We start from the raw sequence: 24,970 nt of genomic DNA on the forward strand, positions 1-24,970 counted from the left end.
TATTTCACAATTTGTATGGAAACACAAAAGACCCCAAATAGCCAAAGCAGTCTTGAGAAAGAAAAATAAAGCTTGAGGAATCAGGCTCCCTGACCTTATACTATACTACAAAGCTACAGTAATCAAGATAGTATGACATTGGCACAAAAACAGAAATATAGATCAATGGTACAGGATAGAAAGCCCAGAGATAAACCCACATACATATGGTCACCTTATTTTTAATAAAGGAGGCAAGAATATACAAAAAGACAGCCTCTTCGATAAGTGGTGCTGGGAAAACTGGACAGCTACATGTAAAAGAATGAAATTAGAACAGTCCCTAATACCATACACAAAAATAAACTCAAAATGGATTAAAGACCTAAATGTAAGGCCAAACACTATAAAACTCTTAGAGGAAAACATAGGCAGAATGCTCTATGACATAAATCACAGCAAGATCCTTTTTGACTCACCTCCTAGAGAAATGGAAATAAAAACAAAAATAAACAAATGGGACCTAATGAAACTTCAAAGCTTTTGCACAGCAAAGGAAACCATAAATGAGATGAAAAGACAACCCTCAGAATGGGAGATCTTCTGCCCATTTTTGGATTGGGCTGTTTGTTTTTTTGATATTGAGCTGCATGAGCTGCTTGTAAATTTTGGAGATTAATCCTTTGTCAGTTGCTTCGTTTGCAAATACTTTCTCCCATTCTGAGGGTTGAGTACTCAGAAGACTTTTGCCTCAGTCTTCCGAGGGAACCCTCATGCACTGTTGGTGGGAATGTAACTTGATATAGCCACTATGGAAATCAGTATGGAGGTTCCTTAAGAATCTAAAAATAGAACTACCATATGACCCAGCAATCCCACTCCTTGGAATATACCAGAGATAACCATAATATTTAGCACCCACTCAGGTTATTTGGAATAATCTTCCCATCTCAAAATTCTTAATTTAATCACATCTGTTAAGTCTCTTTTGCCATATAAGATAACATTCACAAGTTCTAGGGATTAAGATGTGATCATTTCTGGAGACCTGCCACATAGGCCAAGCGTCCTAAGAACAAGGTTGGAAATGAGAGGGGAAGAGAAGAGGAGACACTGGAGTGTTCTGTGAAATTTCATTTTTAATAATTTACAAGTGTTCAGTCAAGAAGAAACAAACATGAAGCCAAAGCAAATATACAAAATAAAATTTCATTGTTATTTTTAGGTGTTTTAAATGTTTATCTACGTTTGAAAGGGCAGACAACGATAGAGAATCCACTGTGGTCTTCAAGTGGGAATAAAGGACAGCGGTGGAATGAGGCACATGTTAATATATATCCAATTACTTCATTTCAGGTAAGAAAAGAACAATCATGTCTGCGGATATATTTTTGCACTTGAGCATAATGTTAAAGGCAGATCTTGAGCAAAATTAGAATGAGTATGCAAAAATTCTGACATGAGCATCACAAAAATAACATGATTAAGTTTCCCTTTAGTTCTAAAAGTTGTTTTATAAAGAGAAAATGTCCTTTTCTCTTATTAATTAACATCTATCAAGTAATATGTTTGAATAATTGTCTATCCGAATTCAAGTGATTTGCCTGGAGAAAACGTAATTTGTTTCTATAAAATCATATGTGTGTATTTTTTTCCTTGAAGACAAACAACATACATTCTTATAATAAAGGAAGCTGGATGATCAATTCTCAAATAATCTGTTTGAATTTTACTTGATGGAATTTTGTATACGTTAGCAAAATCTCTTTGAGGTAATGTCATTTTAGTAATTTATTACTTTGATTATCAAAGTTAGAGAACTTTAAACAAGTTACTCTTATTTGTTTTTATATAGAAAAGAAGACAGGCTTAGATAGGATTAAGAGAATTAGCTGCAAATATATAATAAAAATTTTAATGATTATAGCAATGGTCATCATGGCTAGAAAAAATTTTTCATAAACTATTTTAGTGGAGAAAATAATGTAGTTTTAGTGATTTTAGCAACTTTATATATGTATTTTATATACTCAGGCTGAGTATGTTTTTCTACTGGGGATTTCTTAATTGCATTTCATGGCATTTAGTAAGGGTATAGAAATTCAGAGAGCTTCAATTATGCCAATTTTCAATTGGTGGAATGCTGTCTTCTTGTAACTTAATCTATAAAATTCTAATGACTGATTTAGAAATTACACTTCTAAAACTAACCAGAATGATAAAAATGCACTCAGTTTTTCACTCTGGTAAAGAATAATGGAGTAAATCCTAGCTGATTATCTACAAACACATAAAAGCAACTCAATTCATAGATCCTAGTAATTATTTTGTTTCTATGAAGAATAAAATAGTTGAGTAAAAAATGAACAAAAATAAGTTGAATAGAGAATAAAAAAGAATAAGAAGAGAGAATAAAAAAGTTGAACGTAAAGCAACATATCATTAAACCAAATTAAACTGGGACGACAGAACTCCAAAGCATTACTGATAAAAGTAACCTTAATATTAAAATGTACATACCTCTATAGGCATCAAAGAACCTTTCTTTCTAAAAAAATGATGTTCTTCTAGACGTTTTTGCTTCCTATGTCACTGCCTTACCAACACAAAACTATTAAATCAAATACATGTAAAGTAAGTATTTAAGGGACTAGTTATATTAATGTTTCCTTCAGGATAATCCTTTATTGCCATAGACATCAATTTAGTAAATATTTATTGAGTACCTTCAAGACAATCATTTATTGTCACAGACAACAGTACAATAAATACTTATTGAGCTACTACTGTGTGCCAGGCACATTGCTAGCCATGAAGATTTCATAGTGATTGTTTACCTCAGATTGGTGGAAATACACATCTAAACACATACATCACATACTGTAATAATTGCAGTAATAGAAATATGCACAAGTTTCTATGAGCACACCTAATCAACGAGAAGAGTATGGAGGAGAGTCAAGAGAAGCCTGTTATATGGGGTGAAACCTGAAGAGAGGGATTGCAAAGTAGAAAAAGATCTAATATTAATATTGCAGCAGAGTTCAGAGTAAACCAAGACATGGAGGTCATACATCACAGGATTTGTCAGAGAAACAGAGAGACATTTATCTGGAATTTGGTACACAAAAATAAATCAAAGACTGATGTGACATGAGGTTAACGAACCTCAAGAGCATAGACACTGGGGAGTTATGGAAAGATTTTACTCAGGGGATGACATGGTGCATCACTTAGGTTGTTGTATGGAAGATGATTCAAGGAGATAAAATCGGGCCAGCAAACCAATTAGAACACTGTCGTAAAATCCACATAAAGGATATTGAAAGGACAAACTAGGGAAGTGGTATGAAGAAAAGAGGATGGTTTCAAGATATACTTAGGTATAAAAACTAGCAGAGGGCTTCCCTGGTGGCGCAGTGGTTGGGAGTCCGCCTGCCGATGCGGGGGGCGCGGGTTCGTGCCCCGGTCCGGGAGGATCCCACGTGCCGCGGAGCGGCTGGGCCCGTGAGCCATGGCCGCTGGGCCTGTGCGTCCGGAGCCTGTGCTCCGCAACGGGAGAGGCCACGACAGTGGGAAGCCCGCGTATCGCAAAAAAAAAAAAAAAAAAAAAAAACTAGCAGAACATCTTTATGTTGGGAATTTGGGAAGTAGCCATGAATGACCAAGAAGCTTCTAACTGGGGTGTCTTGAGTAATGTCTGTTACTTTATCCATTACCTTAAATAACAAAACGAGGAAAAGAGACAAGCTTCAGGGATGATTATGGTTACTTCTGTTTTGGACATGTTAATATAAAATGCCTGTGGAATATCCTCTTAAAGATGTGCAGAAGGTAGGGCCTCCCTGGTGGCGCAGTGGTTGGGGGTCCGCCTGCCGGTGCAGGGGATGCGGGTTTGTGCCCCGGTCTGGGAGGATCCCGCGTGCGAGCCATGGCCGCTGGGCCTGCGCGTCCGGGGCCTGTGCTCCACAGCGGGAGAGGCCACAGTGGTGAGAGGCCCGCGTACCGCAAAAAAAAAAAAAAAAAAAAAAGGTGTGCAGAAGGTTATGGCATATGTTTTTCTGAAGCTTTGGGGACAAACATTTTTGTAGGTCATTAGGCTGTATGTGCTGCCTAAAACTCTGGGAGTGGTTGATATTTCCAAGGGAAAGTGTACACATGTGAACAGTGATTAAAGACAGTGGAACCACACAGAACACTGACCAATCATTAACATGAACTGTGGAAGAGGAGCTTGATCCTAAGTAGTGTTTTTTAGAGTTATAAGGAAGGAGATCCAGGAAAGTTTGGTGCTCGCAGAATTTAAAGACTGTGATTCTCAAATTGGAAAGGAGGTCAAGTCCAGTAGACTGGTCATTACAGAGTGCCCACTCTTAAGAAATTTGCATAAGGTAGTAAGGAAATTGGGAAAACCACCATCTTATCTAAAATTATTTCACTATTCACAATTTATAGAATAACCTACTGTCTTCACATTCACTAATCATTTCCTTTGCAATGTCTAATGTGCTTTCAGTCCTACTCAGTGTATTTTTCATCTCAGCCATTATACTTTCCATCTCTGTAAGTTCAATTTGAGTCTTTTTTAAAAATACATTTCATGTCTTAAGTTAATGTTTTGAACCTATTAAATCCAATTATAATAACTGTCTAATGTCATTGTCTGCTAACAATATCATCTGTGCCAGTTCTTGGTTGGTTTTGATTAACTGATGTTTTCTCATCTTTACAAGTCATTATTTTCCTGCTCCTTTACATGTCTGGTAGTCTGACTGGGTGTCAGACATTGTAAATTTTACCTTCATAGTTGCTGGATATTTTTGTGATTCTTTATTCTTGAGCTTATTTGTGATGTAGTTTAGTTACTTGGGAACAGCTTGATAATTTTTGTTCCTGCTTTTAAGATTTGTTACATGAGACTAGAACAGTGTTTGATATCAGGCTGATTATTTCTCAATACTGAGGCAAAAGTCTTCTGAGTACTCTACCCAATGCCTCATGAATTACGAGGTTTCCCAAGTTCTGTGTTAGCTGGGTACTGTTACATTAAATGCATCCCCCTGGGTCTTTCCCAGGTCTTAGGCAGTTTCCTCACATTCAAGGCCTGATCAGGACTTTGCTGAATACTTGAGGGGTACCCTCTGCAGATGTCTCTTTCTCTGCAATTCTTTCTTGGCCTGTATTCTACCCTGCATACTCTAGCTGCCTTGGATTCCTTGGACTCTCAGCTCTATCTCCTCAACCCAGATTTTCTACCAGGCTCTACCTTTGTTCTGCTTTCACCATAGTCTATAAATTCTGTATAGGGCAGTCATAAGATAAACCTTGTTTGATTTCTATCACTCAGGGGTTCACTGTTCTTCATTACCTGATGGCTAGTGTCCTGAATACCATTCTTTCATATACTTTGTCCGGTTATTTGGTTGTTTCAGTTGGGAAGATAAATCTGGTTTCTGTTACTCTATCCTGGCTGGAAGCCAATCCAAAAATGAAGATTTTGAATCAATGAATTTCTAAACTATTTAAATTACCAATGGGAAATGAAGATAAATAAAACCATATTTTTATATTGGATCTCTAGGTCCTTATTTCTCTGAGATAGTTCTAGGTCCATTGGCTAAGGACTTTCATTTCATAAATCTTGATTGTTCAAGGAAATGCAACTGCACCATCCTACCCCATTTTTTAAATTTAATTTTGTTTTCAAGTTTCTTATTGTTTTCAACTTTTTTCAGACAAAGTATATTTTTCTTCAAAAGTCATTTATAGGGCTTCCCTGGTGACGCAGTGGTTGAGAGTCCGCCTGCCGATGCAGGGGACACGGGTTCGTGCCCCGGTCCGGGAGGATCCCACATGCCGTGGAGCGGGTGGGCCCGTGAGCCATGGCCGCTGAGCCTGCGCGTCCGGAGCCTGTGCTCCGCAACGGGAGAGGCCACAACAGTGAGAGGCCCGCGTACCGCAAAAAAAAAAAAAACAACAAACAAAAAAGTCATTTATAAACTATCAAGCTTTTCAAAAATCTTGCTTTGGTATATGATGCCTACCAGAAAAGCATGGCAAAGAAAAGTATGGAATATATTACTGTACAGATTAAGTTGTGAGAAGTTTTAAGGTTATTCAAATGTAGATTTGTGGCATTCTAGGATGTCTTTAATTCAAGTGGAAAGGTTATCTCTTACCTCTCAGAATTTTAAATGAAATATAAGTGATTTTGAGACTCTGTTACACTGACACATTTTATGTTTTGTTTGGAGTTGTATGCCTTCAAATTAGTTTGATCCATAAACACTTTAAAAAAACAACCACTTGCAAAGTTCTTTGTCTCAGTGCGTCCAATTAGTTTGCTTAGCTGAAAATCAAATTATTGTGTAGTATTTTTCAGGCAAATAGAAGTTTTCTCCTACTGAAATTTCTTTTGGGGCTCTTTTTCTAGAATTAATTTAGCATGATCGGTACTTGTGAGGAAAATATATTTAGCTGGATTCAGAAGGATTAGGGAAAAAATTTCCAAAAAAGTAAAATTAATATGGTGTTAGTCTTAGAATGTCACTTTTATTTTATATCCTACACCAAGGAAAATATTTAACTATCCTTTTAAATGCTTTACTTCTTTCACAGTACATTCCAAATGTTTTGTGAGGGAAAAGTATAGAGACATTATAATACTGTCTTTACATTTTCTTAGGTATAGGCGAAAAGAATTCTGGAGATCTTCTTATATCCTCATTTAAAGATTTGAAAGTATGTTTTGAGACAATTTATCTTAAATCACACAGATCCTTAACATTAAATATGGATTGGAAAAGAGATTATAATGCTCTCATTACATCATGCTGCCTTTATATATTTCTATGAATAATAATAATCCAGAAAATATCATCCTCCTTAGTAGCCATTACATGCTCACATAGATACATATCTGACATTCTAAGCCAAATTCCGGAGCAATTATAGACATGATGATGGCTCCTGAAGTAACTATTGAAAACATTTTCTAATTGCAATTCACAATGAGATCTAGTTCTTTTTGTTTTTGCCAACAGTCAAAATCTCATGTTATTATTTCAGATTAGAAGCTTTAACAACCAACTGACATTTATCCAGCAAGTTGGACTGGCAGAGTCTTGTGAAGTTAAACTCAGTGTTAATATTTATATAGTTTCTCCAGAGAAAAAGCTTAGGCTACTCACCTGGTTTATTATGTTACCTCTCTTCAAATCTCTTCTGTACTGGTTAAGGATAGTTCTGCTCTTTGCAGGTAAGAGGGAAAAAATAAAAATAAAGGATAGTTTAATTATTTGCTGAACCAGTAATAAAATAAAGGTAAAATTATTAATGTTAATAGCTATTTTCAAATTTATTCACATCCTAAAGTTTTTCCAAGTGATGTACACTGTCAGTTTTCAAACTGCATTCCAAGACTTTGGCTTTGCCTTAGCAGTAATGATCAGAAGCGATGTCTCTTGTCAGAAAGAAAACATTTGCAGAGGCACTATTAATGTTGAGTCATCATCAGGAGTGCGTTGTAGTCTTTGACTCCCCATTTACTTTTACTCATTAGTGCTACATGTAGCTCTTCCTCCCTTTCTGAGAAATTATATTTGAACATAAACTTTTACAGCATCATCTGTATCTCCCTATATATTGACGTCTATATCTACATGCTTTAAAGCATTATAAATAAATGTAAGAAACTGTCAATTGATGAAATGAAATAATTTTGTGTAGTGTAATTCTAATACAGAAATTCACATACATTTTTTAAACTCCCACTTGCCTTTACTCACCAGGAATTACTTTTCTGATCATGCAGTATTTCTTGCATATTAAATTTGCTGAATTGCAGGCACACACTGTGAAAACGTTACAATTTTAAACTTGTTTTAGTTAAGGGAAACCATTTTAAATAAGATCAGTGTGATTATGTGTGAAGAACAGGTTTTGCACAATTTGAACACTCTTTAGGATACCTAAACGTCAACATTTTCTCCCTGAGAATCTAGATGACATTAATTCGGTCTTCAAGGCAATTAAGCCAAATGCATTTCAGAAGTATTGAAGAGGAAAAGAACATAGTCTTATCCTTGTAATGTAATAGTAGTCAGAATCATGATGGTACTTCATTAAAATATGACATATTTAATCTATTAAACTAGAGAGCATTTCTTCTCTGAGTGAATGTAATTCAGACTTTTTTCATTGCATACAGATCACATCTTCCAAGTTGAGATACCTCATATTATAATGGACTGTTATAGTTTCTCATCTTTGTATTTGAGAAAAAAGATGTTTGTCACCAAGGATTTATTTTTAAAAGCACTTGAAAGTTTGGCCAAGGTACATTATTTAAATTTAATACCTATGCATTTTATTTCTGTTATCTATCTCATAGTCAAAAACAATATAAGGAGAAAATATCCCTCTAGGTTTTCATCTCAAAGCCGTTTATAAGTCTATTAGAATCTATAAAATCGTGTTATAATAATTCTAGTTGGAGTTCAGAGCATAAACAGAATAATGCAATAAATATTTCTTTGTAAGAGTCAAATGAGTTAAAAAACAATCTATATCTTCCCAATAACAAAGCTTCTGTGGAAATTAAAAGGAAACAAGCCAACAACTACGCAGTACCTTTTTCTTTCTTCATGTTCAAATAGGACCCTGAGGAAGACTACGGTATTTCTCTAGCCTATTGGATTGGATTCCCTATCATCACAAGATTTCAAATATATATTAAAAGTACCAATTATATAACTGTGCCAAGAATTTGATTGTCAAAAGTTATTTTTGTCATCCCAGTAATAACTACTACTAATTCTCTGATTTATTTCCACACAATAACTAAAACACTGCTATGCTTGGAAAGTAATCAAATTGCTTTATTCAGAGACAAACTGTATTATCTATAGTTGTGCAGATAAGTGTAAATAATAAATTTACAAATCAGTCAGCTTTTATTACTGTAACACTTCATCAGGATCACTGAGGGATGAAGTATTCATATAAAAGAATGTTCTAGATAGAGGCAGCCCTCTGTACATAAGACAATTCAACTTTTGTTGATTTGTATTTCTGCTGTTCAGCCAACTACACATTTGCGGTCAACATATTGCCAGTAGGCAGGCAGCACACATATTAAATTCCATCAGTCAATCTACTCTCTGATGTTTACCACCAAAGTCTCCCCAACACTCCCTCTCAATCTGACCACAAAAGAAGGGTGGCAGCATCCTTCACAACCTCGCTGCTTCAAGACTTTTGTTTTTAGCACAAGCCTAGGTTCAACCTTGGGTTTTTGATCAAGCTGCACAGCGAGGCAGAAGGAAGGAAAGAAAAAGAAAATTAATAAGAAAAGTAGGAATGTTTAATACTTTAAAGTCAGTAACAGAAGTTTTGAAATGCTTTGAGCAATAGCAAGATCATTCCAGGGAAAGAAGCTTTGAAAAGTTCAGGAATGATTTTGATGATTTAGACATTTTAATTTTGATTTTTAAAATAATGCCCTTATTTTATATTGACACTTATCTCCAGGTAACAGCAACTTATTAAGTGAAAATAATTGTGTACCTTAAATAAGAAAAACTGTGGATAATTTTATTGTCTACTCACCTCTACATACCTAAGATGGAAAAATCCATGTCTCTCAAGCATGTTCCTCCAGCATCCTTCCCAATGCAAGGACTATGACTTCAGCTTCATCTCTTTAGATTTCAAGTGGGAGCAGGTGCAGAACATTCTAACCTACCCGTATTAGCCTTTTCACCAACGTCTCACTTCGCACACAAATCATACTGGAATGCAATCCTCTATCTTTGCCATGGCCACATTACAAACCCTGTATTCTGTTCTACAAGCAGTGTTTACTCCCTTTCTCTTTCTACTCCACCTCTTAAAATTAAAACTCTTGGTGCTTGAAGAGGTTTCCTCTTCACCATACCAAATGTTTCTGACTAATACATTCTTATTCCTGCTTCCCTCCAGAATTAAACTTGACTGGGAGGGAGAAATCTACATTTTCTTCCATTCAGTCCTTTAAAAGAACTGCATAAAAGAAAAATTTGTGATGACAGCCCTCCACTTTCATTAAGTAAAGTATTAGTCTTGGGGGCATGGTGGGAAATATTTGCTTTTGTGGAATCAGACTCTTATAGCATGAATCTTTGAGTTCTGACTTTCTCCAAGATAACATTCCGTTCATGTTGTTATCTTCAGGGGAGAAGACTCAGCATCACATGACTGAAACTAAGAAGGGGGTGGGAATACTATTGATTTACTCTTAACATTGATTCTCTACCAGGTAAGCAGCACATGTCAAAAAAAAGGAAAATAATACCCAAATACTTAAAAACCCATGGTTAGGAAAAAGGCGATGCCTTCTCACAGATAGACTGCTGATAGAGGCAATTTATAATGACCCTAAAGAACCATATAATAATTGTGTGTAATAATCATATGAAATTCAGCCTTGTTCATCTCAGCCTTGTTCAGAATAACTGAAAATAATTTTAATGTCTAACAATAACAATACATGCTGGTTAAATAAATTTTGTTGCATCCATGACATGGACTATTCTGCAGCCATTAAAATGACTTCTTTTCCAAATTCAGTGCTCTTGAATTTTTATATCATTCATTTTTTTTTTTTTAATCTTCTCTCTTGCAATTTAAATAGTCCTCTGAGGGCTGTGTAGCCACTACCCAGATACCTTCCAAAACACCACCCTAAGTCAAATGCAAGTTATCATTTCCAGGCAGCCAAATTAATGCTTCATTCCTGATTCCATCTGAGGATGGAGAATTCATATACTGCCAATTTAGTTCTAAATATTTTAACTCTGGTTTGCCATTTTATTTTGGCTTCAGTGACAAGACAAATTGGATGCCTTTCAAAGAAATGTTTTTGGACACTCTTTATTAACATACTTATCTCAACATAGGTAAGCAGGAAACCCTCTCTACACAAATTAAATATAATAATAATATAATAATAAAAACTTCCCAAATCTTTTTCTCTTATCAAATTTTTTCCTATCATGAAAATTATTCTTATAGACCATATTTAAGTGGAGGAAAGGACTCAATACAAAAGGTGGTAACTAATGCCTCTACTCTCCTACTTAGAGATTTCTATTGATAAAATTATGACAGCATATCAGAGAACAATGGTAGCCTTCACAAAAGTAGTGTAAGTTCTCTTAAATTCATCACAAATTTGCTTTTAAGGAGTCATATTAAGATACTTTGAAAAACAAAAATTTTGGCATTGATAAAAACAGACTTTTACTCCAATTTGTTGCAATGAAATAGACTAGAAATTGTATTAAAATGCACACATTAGTTTGATGTTGAAAACAGTTATTAGGCTAATTTTTCTTCGGAAAAAACAAAGTAGGTATTTCATTTTGGTATGTAGAAATTTTTCTGGGAATATAATCACTACATGCATAGGTTATTTTTTAGTATCAAAAGAATTAAAAGGTTTTACTGGAAGCAAGGAGTAATTGTGAGATAAGACAAAATTTTAGAAGACTCTTATTTCTATAAAAATGAAATAAAAATAAAAATTTGCTAATTGGGGCTTCCTTGGTGGCGCAGTGGTTGAGAATCTGCCTGATAATGCAGGGGACACGGGTTCGAGCCCTGGTCTGGGAGGATCCCACATGCCGCGGAGCAACTAGGCCCGTGAGCCACAACTACTGAGCTTGCGCGTCTGGAGCCTGTGCTCTGCAACAAGAGAGGCCGCGATAGTGAGAGGCACGCACACCGCGATGAAGAGTGGCCCCCGCTTGCCACAACTAGAGAAAGCCCTCGCACAGAAACGAAGACCCAACACAGCAAAAATAAATAAATTAATTAATAAACTCCTACCCCCAACATCTTCTTTAAAAAAAAAAAAAAAAACTTGCTAATTGTCCTTATATTGACCTTGTATCTAGAATTTAGTAATAAATGGAGACTTATTTCATTCATCTATTCTTTCAACACTAATGTCTTACCTCAGTGCCAACCACTGTTGTAGATACTGGAAATTCAAAGGTCTGCCGCTAAACACTCAACATAAGTAAACCCATAAATATCTTCAAGGGTTTAGAAACAAAGCATATGGGGAATATGATGAATTTATTCACTGTATTTGTAAGAGATCAAACAGTTTTACAGAGATGGTAAACCCTTGCTCTGTGCTTCATTAAACATAATACTGTCGCAGTGAACCCGGAACTCATTCATCCATAAAATATTTCTAGAAAACCAGTGTTATGGGATATGCTTAGAAAACATTGGAGGGAATCTATTTCAGAGAAATATTTCAGAGAAAAACTTTTCTTTACCTCTGAAAACAAAAAGTGATACGATTTGTAATAGTAGCTGCTTTTATTCTGTTTTTCAATTAAGTTTAGTTTTGTTTTAAAATTGACACAGAGCTTGTCATATGGAAAACTATGCTATACAAGGAAAATCCTATTGGTTTTGTTGAGAAAGTTTATGTTTTTTGCAAGTAAGAATTCTGAAGACCATCAATAATAAATGATGCCAGGATTGTTGTCAATTTTAGGTTTGTCTCCTCGATTTCTCAATAAAAATTCATCTGCAAATCAAAGCCCTGCATTTAGGTTTGTTTTATTCATATTTGTAGCTCATTTTTGAAGGTATTCGAGGTCCTGGCATAGAAGGTGACATTGCCATTGATGATGTATCAATTGCAGAAGGAGAATGTGCAAAACAAGACTTAACGACTAAGAGTAAGTGTCTCTTCTTGGATCAGTTGGTGTGATGTTAAAGTAACGTAATGACAATTAAACTAATGAGGTCTAATTGTTAAAACTAATTTATTTTTAGTTTATTTAAAAATTTCCTATGCATGAGACCCTAAAATTTTAATTATATTTTAAAATCAAAGTATTAAATCTGATGGTAGGCATTTGAACTCAGCTATTTGACCTAAAATAAAAGTAATTTTGATTTAGGTCTATGTAAGGCAAGCACACTTTGGTTTTTAATTAAGATTTTAAAATATTCTTAATTTATATTATTAATTTCAGAGGGTTTTTTTCACTTTTATTGAAATATTTGGCTAATCTATATACTCAGCACACATTTATATAGCCATGGCTGTTTTTATTCCTCCGAGTTTATGAATGTATTTTGTAGGTCTAACTTTTGCCAACCATTTTAACAGATTCAATATTGTGAAGTGTCTTAGTATATATATTAAGTAATGGAGCAGCCTAATTCTTTGCTGTTATAATTAATCTCCTTATACCTGCATCACAATCTTGTTTAGTAATTTGGTTTCACTTTTTATTCTGGTTTGAATATTATGGTATAATGATATCTTCAAATTGTATGTTTTTCACCAAAAATCCATTTTCAGTAAAAGAGCTATAAATAAAAAATTATAAGTAATGCAAAAAAGCATCAGAATTATGTGTTGGGCTGTTTCTTAAAATCCTCATTGTATTATTTATGTGAAGGTGAGAAATCTAAAATTATACTTATGAAAAATTCCTCTTAGTTGAAGGATTTTCATAGGGCCACCTAGAATCTTTAATTTTGTGGTCATTTAAAGAGGTATCAATCAAACTAAATACATACAAATAACTCAATTATTTATCACTTACAAAAAGAGCATGAAAATCCACTTTGTATAAGTCTATAGCAAATCAGGGTCTTTGTTAATTGAGTATAGTTAGTGAGAAATTATATCAGTCTGGATGTTGAAAGTCAAATTTGTACAACTACCCAGTGATTGCTCATACGAACTGACATTTTTAAACATTGTTAGGAGACAAAAACTAAGATTGTACATAACAATGAGCCATTTTGCTCATAGTTTTCACCTTCTTGTCATTACACTTATCATTTCAAGTAACAATTTTAGTAAAAGTTTCTCCCTGTGTCTGGCTAATTTTTCTTTAGAAAACAAGCAGCTATATCCAAATGAAGTAGGTTTGTCAAATGCACAGAAAAGCAAGCATTCTTCTCAGAGGAAAAAGGGATTTCTTTTGAATTTCACAACATGAATCAGTGATAGTAACATACACTATATTAACTGAAGATAGTTACCATCTGATAAAGAAATCTTACATTTTGATAATTAAATCACTGAAAATTAGTATAAATAGAATTAAACTTTCCAAATGAGGAAAGCAAGAGAACATAATTTACTCCCCAAAAAGGAGAAAGCAGAAATGTAGCCACAGTAATATGACTATGAAAACCCATAGGCACTTTATTGTTATACAATAGAACATTTTCATAATCAGTTTTCTTCTCTTAAACTACTAAATCCAGGAAAAAGTGTGACTATTTCAAGTAAGATATATCTATACTTATTGGAGGTATTTTTATTTAGCCTCTGTAAATCAGAGGAAACAATTCTAATTGAACAAAAATATTTTCTTTGGTATGAGAAAATACTCTGCTACATTTATATCTCTTTAACTATAACTTATTAAGTTCATTTTGATGAATAGTGTTTGTGGAATATTAAATTAATGTTAAATTCTAAGTACAAACCAGCTTGGAGGCCAAAGGCCTCTTCCTAAACTGCTCAGGCTTCCAACCCCTCTCCGGTAGTAAATGTAGTACTATGGCCACACTATCAAAAGCTGAGATTGTTTGTCTCTTATTTTCAAAACCCAGCTCACTCCTAGGTGAGAGCCATTTTGTAACTTAAGGTAGGTTAGTCCTCCTAGGTAAGCTATACATTCTAAGAGGTATCATCTGTACATGAATTTTACTCGAAATACCAGCTACAGTAGGAATCTCAAGGCAGACTGGTGAAAGAGATTTTTTAGTTAGAATGGACTTCATAGCACTTTTAAAAATTACACTAAGGAGAAAATTATTTACCCAATTTATAGATAATAGACTGATCCTGATATGTATAACCCACTGTTTGCAGTAGTTAATTTCTCTACCCATAACAATCCCTACCAGGTTTTCATAAAGGGTAGTTTTTCTTTCAGTGGTCTTTAAGCTTAAACATTTCTGAAAGCTTAAAGAAAAAAAAAATGAAGCTGAACTTTTAGATTTTTGAGAATTTTCTATGTGTGCATGCCTTCATGTGGCTAGCAGAACTCTGAGGTTGAGCTCAGCCATAGACTCACATAAATATCTTCTGAACAGGTTTTCGTAGCATAGCAGATCAATTTAAAATCTGAAAATATTTTAATTTTATCAAATGCCTCACCATATATTCAAGTTATTTTCCTTTTCACTTGTCTTGGAAGTGAAGCTGATAAATAAAACAAACCAAAAAACAAGTGTTTTCCAAAAATATCTTCCATATACTAAAATTGTTTTATTTGTTCACCGAAGTTGTATTGGTAGCTACATGGAATACTTACTCTCCTTTTTAATGATTTCTTGGCATTTACTTCCCTTGTCTTTAGATTCCGTTGATGGTGCTGTTGGAATTTTAGTACATATATGGCTTTTTCCGGTTATCGTCCTCATCTCTATCTTAAGTCCTCGAAGGTGACCTTACCCTGGCAGAGGCTATAAAAGATTCACCAGGCACTGGCATGAAGAAAGAGTCTTTGTAAATGGACATTGAAAAAACAAACTACCAAAGATTCCTCCACTGACTACTGACTCAAAATAAAATAATAAAAACAAATTTTTTAAGCATTGGGGATAAAAAGACATCATGGAAATATAACTTATTCCGCACTACAAATAAAAGAAAATCTTGACCTGAGTAGAGAAGAGACCTTCAGGTGCTTTTGTGGCTAAAAAGATTACAGCGTCATCTGGTCATCTGGTTGAACTCGGAAAAAAAAAAAAAAGCTATAGAAATCCTTGTCAAAGCACAAAGTCATGGCTGGTTTTGTTTCAAATGAATAGTTTGCTTGTTACCATGGAAACCTAATGGCCTGCCAACAAAAACCTCACTGTAAACAGGGTACGTGAAGAGCTGGCATTTATTTTCCTTTTGAGAAGGTTTTGCATAGAGAATTAAATAAATGTAGGCCCTTTTACCTTTGGTTGTTACCATTCCTTGAAAATAACCTGAACTCAGAATTATTTACAACATTCTTCTTCCTCCCCACCTTATCCCCATCCCACCTTTATTATTATTGTTTTCCTCCCATGGCTAAGCTAGATAACTGTATGCTGTCTCTTTTTGCATGCACTACTATCCAGGATGGTAAACCTGGGCTTACATATTACACAGGCTTATCGGAGTTTGCTCGCGGCCACTTGAACACCCAAACTAAGTCATCTGTTCCAACGAAGAAACCAAACCATCATCTTTTATAAATTGCCATGGAAACCAAGTGCCTTCAATGAAACAAGCCTGAATAATTTTCAACTCAGAAGTTTGCACTGCTAAGAGTGGTTTGTGTAAAACTGTTTTATAAACAAACTACGGAGCCTAAATGCAAATTACAGGCAAGACAACAAAGCCGCTTCTGAAGAAGAAAGGACCGAAGCTGCTGCGTAAGCCCATGCAGACAAGATATTTGTTGTTTGACCTCCTAGACAGCCATGGCCTTTCGGCTTATTGTCCATTAGAAAATAACTTCCATTGAGACCAGACATGGGAGCAACACTTTTTTCTTCCAGGTTATTAAATGGGTCAACCAGAGCAAAAGGTTGTTAAGATAATACTTAGCGTAGAAGGTGGTAAAACAGGAGTGATTTTTTACTCTAACCTCCATTTGAAATGAAATTGGCCCTAGCTTTAGAGGGAACAAGAAAATGTTTGTGATTGCAGTACATACAAACTCTACAGTGGAACTGGGCCTGAAAAAATCTGGCTTTATTCTAGACACTGAGGGTAATATGCCTCTGCCCTTTAGTCAGACTCTGTGAAAATTGTGAAATATTATTTTATTATTTTACCAAGATTAAAAAACACTTTTACAAAAAAACAAAAACCTGTAAAAATGATTTTGAGCTACCTGAGGACAAATCATACCTTTAACCAGCCAGTTTTCCAATGCATTGTAAATTTCACTTAAACCTGTTGGTTATGAAAATTTGAAGATCTTTTTCCTTAAATTATCTCAGCTTTTAACTTCATTTAAAGAGACTTTTGTCTAAAGAAGAATATTATTATTATTATTATTATATGTTCTTTCAACACCCCAGGATTAAAAAAAAACTGATTATGCAAGTAATTGGGATATAAGTATTAAATTATAACATTTGCAAATATTAATATAAAAAGCACAACAAAATGTAGTGGAAAAATGACAAAGCTTGATTTTTTTAAAAAAATAATTCTGTAGAAATGTTTGTGCAAATTCAGTAATCCAACTTAAAAGATAATTTTACAGCTATGTTCAATAAAGCCTCTTTCCAGGTAAGGTATGAAAAGCAGTATGTGTGTTTGTTGAACGATGTTCACTTATCACCAAAATGAGACTAGTTATACAATTTATTGGTTATGTCTCCATGGGATAAATCTTCAGTGTTTCGTATACTTTAATGTCTGCAGGAAGAAATTTTGATAGGAAATCTCTGATGCACTCTCCCTTATTTGTAATAGTTGTAAAAAAAAGTCAAACTTTTGAAAGTGAAATATGAAACAAATATGAACTTGGAATTTAATGTGTATTTTCATAGTTAAAGAGGGAACCAGTCTGAATATCCAGGTAATGGTAGAATTGAGCTAAGCCATGTTCTTTAAATTAAGCAGAATAAAGAAATGAATTTTATAACATACTGGAACAAATCAGGCATATTGAAAGAATTTCAAAATTATAGTCACCCATCTATTTTATCAAACCAAAGAGATTAAAGTAAAAATATTCAAGGCACTTAGCTTAATATTTACTAAATCTCCCTTCACCTTGACTTCCATTTTATGTGGCAACTAACCACTTCTCTCCACTATCCCATATTAGCGGATCATATTTTGAAACTGATTTTCTGCGTACTCATTTCTGATAATATCAATGAAAATGTTCTAGATCAAAAGAGAGGCTTAACTCATTGCCGCCTTCTTTCGCTGATCTTTGAGTGAGGCTTTTGCAAAAAACAAAAAAAAAAATCTACATTCAGAATATTTGGATATACATGTGTCCTTTCCAGGAAAATAATCAAGTCTTTTCTCCTAAGTAACCCTGCACAAAGAAACTGCTGTAAGCAAAAGATTCAGTTCTACTACTAAACATTCATAAAATACTAAAGTCTTTCCATAACCTTTCACACAGTAAGAATACACAAGGCTTCAGAAGTTCATGAGAACCGGCTGGTACTTCAAAAAGTAATTTTGATTAAATGTTTGAGAAATTGCAGATGAGTACCAAGAACAAAGGGGTAAATCAGAAGAACTGCAAAGCAATCAACTTTATTGATATGGTAATAAGTTAAAATATATAACTTAAATGGGTTCTGGATCACTTATATAAACGAACAAACTTAGAATCAATGTTTTTCACTCCAGAGCAAATGTTTGGTTGCTGTAATTGAAAGGCAATGGATAAAAATGCAAAAATTTTTTAACGGTCAGCATATGGGAAATGTAAATTAAGTATTCCCTTCTTTAATATTAGTTATAATAATGACAACTTTAAAGCGCTTACATGTTTACCAACTGCCTTCCATTTCCTAATACTTTTTTGTATATGAGTTGAAATCTCCAATGTATTCTTCCTTTTCCTTTTTGATAGCATATTTTAAGTGTAATTGATGGCAATATTTTGTTGTTGTTGTTCTTTCGTAGGAAGGCATTAGGCAATGGAGCTTTTAATTTCCTGGGAGAAAGATTATATCGTGTAATCTCCTACTGCCAGTAGTTGATCCTAATTAATTAGAAGCATTACTTTTTTTCATCAGTTCAGAGATGATTGTTTCTCCACATTTTAACATCTCTGCAATCAGGCTATTTTAATTATAATTAGCAGCATTTCTGTGTAGTGATATATAAAATAATAGTGCATCCTAAAAACATGGCATCTTAGGTACTGAAATTCACCAATGTTACCAGAAGTGTCAAATCATGCCCAATGTTATTACTTTTCAGTAGTAATAATAGCCCCTTCGTATTTGTAGGATTATATTAAATACCCATTGAATACACATTATTTAAAAATAACATAACTTTTATTTTGTGCTTTTTAAAAATCTGAGTCTTCTCTTACATGCATTATATACATACCTAGCCCTGCTTTCTTTCTTTTTCTTTTTTTCCTGCTACCTATTTTTTAGTTCTGTTATGAATTACAGTATGCCATGTATCCCTGGATTAAAATGTTTTCTGGTTTTATGTGATTCACAGCACTTAGTTGGTTAGAAGTTTGGCCTGCCATTAAATTTTCTTTAAGAGATTTGAAAAATGCATGGTGCATCACAATGTCATGTAATAGGCTAAACTACTGGTATTTCATTTCACCTACATCACAGCATCAACTTTGACATAGCAATGAATTGTGATAATTATAATAATGAGAATTACAAACCAGCTGGTCAGTTACATCATGTTACAAATGGTAAAAAATAATGCCATTCTTTACTTTTATATTTTAAAATATGACAAAATATGAATGACAGCTATACTAACTTTTCACCAAACATGCATTTTTATTTTAAAGACTTTATAATAAACGTATCTGTCAAAATGTGTAATTTGAAGAACAATTAATTTAGTTCTATCCTTAAGACTGTATGAAACTGGCTGTGGTGTTTTTCATGATCTATTTTTGTTTGTTTTGATTAGTGATTTGAGATACTGATAGACTACATAACCTGAGTTTGATAGAATGCCTTCAAAGGATTCTATTGAATGCATGTTCTTTATCAAAAAACTTTTTTTTAAATGTGCCTTTCAAAGATAAGAGCCTCTCAACAGACATTTAAACTGGAAAAATTTTATTCCGAATTCATTTTCCTCTTGGGTGATGACGACTTCTTACTAATTGCTTCGTCTGCATCTCAACAAAGCAGAAGGTATACTCTTCTTGCAACTGGGTAGTTGATGTCAATGAGGAGTTATTGCATTTTCTGTGAAAACAATAAAATCATAGGGTTCAATCCCAAGCTATTTCCTTTCCGACAATGTTCCCTTTGTGGTTAACTAGCTTACTTAGTTTTCTTAGTGCTTATTTTTAAAAAGCAATGTCTCTGACATTTTCTACTTCTACTTAGAAAAGCTACCACAGAATGATCAGAACTTCTTTTCAAATCCGGTATAAAAAGTTCTCTGCTGAGTATCCATAATATTTATAAGTAAATATATATGTTATTACATAGAAAAAGTAAGACTTAAAAACTTGACATTTTAATGTGAAATATGCCAGTTCAGAATCCATCTATCATAAGTTTATGTCTGTTTGGAAACAGAAGTGAAAGTTAGGGAGAGATAAATATTCCATATATTTGTATATGGACTACTTTATTGACATTATTAATATAAAGCTTAATAAATTATGATTGGTGATTTCATTACCATGAACCTACACTGAGTATATTGGAATTAAGGAATTGGAATTCAAAATTTGAATAGGGCAGGGGTTAAACTCTGGGTAGAAACTGAAATAGTTTTCTTAAAGGAATATTTACAGCTGATTGAATTTAATTTCAATTGTACTAATTTTCCATAAGATGAGCTAAAATGTATTCTTATTTTTCAATAAAATTATGGGAAATTTTATGAAATGGGGATTAGCATATTAGTTTCAGTTTGTTTTCGTATGGCTTTTAATTGTTGTCCTGGATTTCCAGGATATCATTTTTATTTCTTGAGACATCAGTATATTTAAATGTATACATTTAATCAAATATACATTGTGTTAAATTCATATCGAATATTAGTTACATTTTAGATCTCAAAGTTTAGATTTAACTTACTTTTCCTTTTGATATTTTCCTTCTGCAGATAGCTGTATGTTATTTTCCCTTGGATTTTCTTTCAATAAATGAAATAATGTTAAATACTCTGTTAGCGTTTTGGGGAAATTTCTGCTGTCAATAAGCACTGAAGTTAGAAACAAAAAAATATTTAGAATAGCAATTATATTTTCAAATTAAGATGAAAATGCCATCATTTCTCTCACTATTAAAAAGCTTTTATAGACTTAACACTGCAGTGGAGCACAATTAGCCCGTTAAAGATATGTGTTGGTTTTCACATCCTTTGTGAGGGATCATTTATAAGATTGTGTTAAACAAGTAGGCACTAAAATCTTTCTGAATGAACTGTGATTTAAGAATGATGGTTCAATTTGGTAATGTGGGCTTCTGTATGGTATGTGAATAACTGACTGCAGATTAACAGTACTGCTGTTTTCCAGGATGAAAGTTTTAATCACATATTTCACAGCGGCACTGTAGGCTAAATGTGGGCCTTCTGAGGGAAATAAATAATACTGCTTGACAACGATTTGACTGAACCAAAGTATAAATGGAATCCTAAAACTTGCTTATTATTGTTTCCCTACTGCCTATTTAGCTTAGTTTTTTCTTCATCTTTGTTATTATATCTCTAAATATATCCATGAAATTTTGGAAATACAGATGCAATTAACATTAACAGACCTAGTAACCATCTTTAGAAATCAACTCCCTAACTGCTCCCTAAGTGCATATTAAAGTACTGTTTATTCTTCATAAGCTGTTTTGTTTAATAGTCAAATTAAGGACTTTGTCCATATTTGATTCCTATAGTACTTCTATTCCATTAAATTATTATTTAGTAGTCTGCATATCTGCTTCCCAGCTGAAGTTGTAACCTCCTCCATGGCAAGGACTATGTCTTTTCACAAATTTAAGAGCTTCCAACTTACATAGTTTCTATAGAGATTATTGAATTAATGATTACTGAATTAATCCATGATTTAGACCTGCATTTAGAATGGAACTTATTCAGTGAATGTAGGAAATAAGCAGTAATATCACCTTTAAGTTATAAAATCAATGACATTTCACGGACAGAAAACATCTATGTGCTGAGAAAAATGAGTCGAGGAAAATGAAACATCAGTTTAAGCATTTCCAACACAATTTTCTGGCACTTCTTAGTTTAACAGAAAATGATTGTATTTCTTAATAAAAGGGCAAATGTTGTTAATGTTTCTGCAAACAAAATCATTATATGGTTAAACTAAGGAAAAGGAGGCTAATTCTGCATTCTGTTTTGTGTTAGATGCCATCCTTATACGTGAGAATAATATGACATAGAATCTCTTCTTTTAACCAAGATGTATTAATTATAGAATATTATGCTTAATTTTACATTAGGGAGATCACATGAGCTAAATTCAGTCTTAGCTCCTTTGTAGAGTTTGTTGTAGTGTATATGTTTTGGGATCCAGTCATCCACTAAACATGAAACGAAGTATATTTTAATATGCAAATATTTTAACGGGTTGTATAATAATTTGAATTATAAAACACAATTATAAAAAAAGATATTTAGTTCTGGGTAATATTTTAGGTGCAAAAACTAGACTTGTACACATGGGACAAAATAATGAGAAAGAAATTTATTTTCAAAATTGGTAACAGTGTTGAACAGAGATGACTATAATTTTATTATTTTATTTTGTTTCAGCTTTGAATTATATGTCTCAATTTCCAAAATTGACACAATTCAGCAGGCTAATGAGCCCAAAATAAAAGATGGTACAGTGCTAGTATGTGGCAAATAGACAATAATTAATTTACAAAAATAAGTAGTACACTTATAATTTTTTAATGAAACAAACATGCATCTTTTATTTTTCATTTAGTTTTTGACAATATCATATACAAAAGTGGGATTTTATGTGTGCTCAAAAGGCCTTTACAGTGCAGGAGTATCTGAGGGCACTGGAAGGGTATCCATTCTGAATCAACATCCCACACCAGGAGTGAGATTCCTCACTCAGCAGTCCATTCCTTCATGCCTGGTGTTGCTTTCTCCATTTAGTCTTCTTTCAAACTATAAATATTCCCATCAGGAAAACATATTAGTCCCTAATATTTGGGGGTAACATTTTATCAGCTCACAGTCTTCAAATATCTAGCAAAATGGACTGAGTAAACCCTGGACCTACTGGAAGGGGCTAAGGAACACGAAGGAGATGCATGCAGAGACGAGAGGTACAGGATTTCAAAGACTACATTCATTTCACAGTTTTCCTGAGGACAGGTCCAGATTACATATCCAGTATATAAAATAGAGATAGAATGAGAGGAATGTCAGGCTGTCAGACAGAGGCAAAGGCTCAAAGAACAGAGTGAGAGAGCTTCTAGGACAGAAACATAAACAATGAAGTCACAGAGAGGGGACAGTGTGAATAGATGTGGATGATGCATTTAAAAATGAAACTGATCAAACTAGATTGTTCACACTAGTAGAAAGGAGAGAAAAGGAAAATTACATAACTAGATGCATTCTGTTGAGGGTCATAATCTAAAAAATGAAAATAAAATGTTTAGATCAAGTAAGTTTGAAAAGGAACTACAATAAATATATATACAAATATTCACCACATGCTCCTCCTGCTTTCTCTTCTTTCCTTTGCAGTGACTATGGTTACAACATGGCTTCTCTGTCCACTTTCTCCTTCCTGGTTATGTGGACTCACAGTACGTAGGTTACTTCTCTGTAAATTTTCCTGAGATGTACTTCAGCAGGCGAGTTCCTGTTTCAGACTGCCTCTGTTCATACTCTTTCTGCACCACTTTTTCATTATACAATTTTAGTTTTAGTTAACTTATTCAATGTCCCTAACAACTCGGTTTCCTCCCCTGTAAAATAGGGATAATATCATCGGTAATAATATATAGTATTTCATAGGATTGCAAGGAGGCTTAAATGACATAAACTACATAAGACACTTAATTTCCTAGAACACAGTAAGAATTAATGAACAGTTTTTACTGATATGCATGCTATTCTTAGAGAAGGAAGAAGAGAAAGTTGAGAATCATGACATCTGTTACCTTCCACATGTGCCAAGTTTGAAAATGAGCATTTTCAAATTGTTTTCACTCTCTCTAATAATCTTACTTGGAGCCCATGCATATGCACACATTCATACATACATGTCATTAATATGATTTATCATTTTCCAAGTGTTTTCACACACATTGTTTCATCTGTTCTAACCCAAAATGTTTGGTGACTTCCCTGTGGTGGGTGTGAATTGAGGTATGATGGATGTCGTCCTGTCCTCTTTCCATCACCTTGCCTCTCACAGCATGTATATGGGCACCTGTTCACAGTGACCCAGGACTGAAAAGAAGAGTGTTTAATAAGCAATGTCTTTTGCTTTTTATTATCCAGGGAGCCTCCATACTATATGAAATCTAAAACAACATTATTTTGTGTACCACTAAGAAGAAAAAGAACCACATTTTTACTGTGATTGTAAGACACCATAAGTTATAACAGGCAGTCCTATTTCAGAGATGTCAAACTGAAAAAATTGAATCTTAAGATTAATGAAATATGACATCATTTTTAATGTGCTAGATATTTCATTTGAAACTTACAGAAACCTGCTTTGTGTATTATAATGCAGTTGGACTCTGTCTTTAATGCGAATCAAAAGCTTCTAGAATGGTTGTTGAAAATACAGATTCCAGAGTCTTGGCACCAGATGTTTTGAGCTAGAGGGAGAAGACAGGGGTTTTTTAACAAGCCACTTAAATAATTCTGACATTTGTGATTAAAAGAGCCACAATTTGATAAAGATTGGTGTAGTGGAAAGAACATAAGTTCAAATCCTGATTTTTACCACTAGTAGCTGTGTGACCTTGAGCAGATGTTTTAAAAGCCTTGAGCCTTAGTGCTCTCGGAGACACCATAGAGCGGTCTGGAGTCAGACTGCCAGGTTCTTCATTATGTAATCTCCCTCTGTTCCCTTATCTATAGAGTGGGGTTATCTAATTAATGAGCTAATATGTGTAAAACATGTAGAACATTGCTGGTCTATAACAAGCACCACATAATATCTTGCTCATCTGCAAAATTGGGATAGTAATAACAGTACTCGCCTCAATGCCATGATGAGTAAATGAGGCAATGCATCTCAAGTATTTGGTAAAGAGA

General features: G+C 33.9%; 1 protein-coding gene across 2 annotated transcripts in view; it reads left to right on the forward strand.

Annotated features, from left to right (window-relative positions):
- MDGA2 (MAM domain containing glycosylphosphatidylinositol anchor 2) overlaps window positions 1-21,494 on the forward strand; it is an 829,686-nt gene extending 808,192 nt beyond the window's left edge. The window contains exons 16-18 of one of the 2 annotated variants that reach the window (XM_067736879.1): window positions 1,205-1,335; window positions 12,614-12,719; window positions 15,375-21,494. In XM_067736879.1, coding sequence (XP_067592980.1) covers window positions 1,205-1,335; window positions 12,614-12,719; window positions 15,375-15,463 — 326 coding nt within the window. In that variant the 3' untranslated portion in view covers window positions 15,464-21,494. The remainder of the gene's footprint in view (window positions 1-1,204; window positions 1,336-12,613; window positions 12,720-15,374) is intronic. The other variant, XM_067736889.1, reaches the window with a different exon arrangement.
- The last annotated feature ends 3,476 nt before the right edge of the window (window positions 21,495-24,970 follow it).

This window comes from Pseudorca crassidens, chromosome 1 (assembly GCF_039906515.1).
Source record: "Pseudorca crassidens isolate mPseCra1 chromosome 1, mPseCra1.hap1, whole genome shotgun sequence".
In the NCBI taxonomy this organism is placed as follows: domain Eukaryota; kingdom Metazoa; phylum Chordata; class Mammalia; order Artiodactyla; family Delphinidae; genus Pseudorca; species Pseudorca crassidens.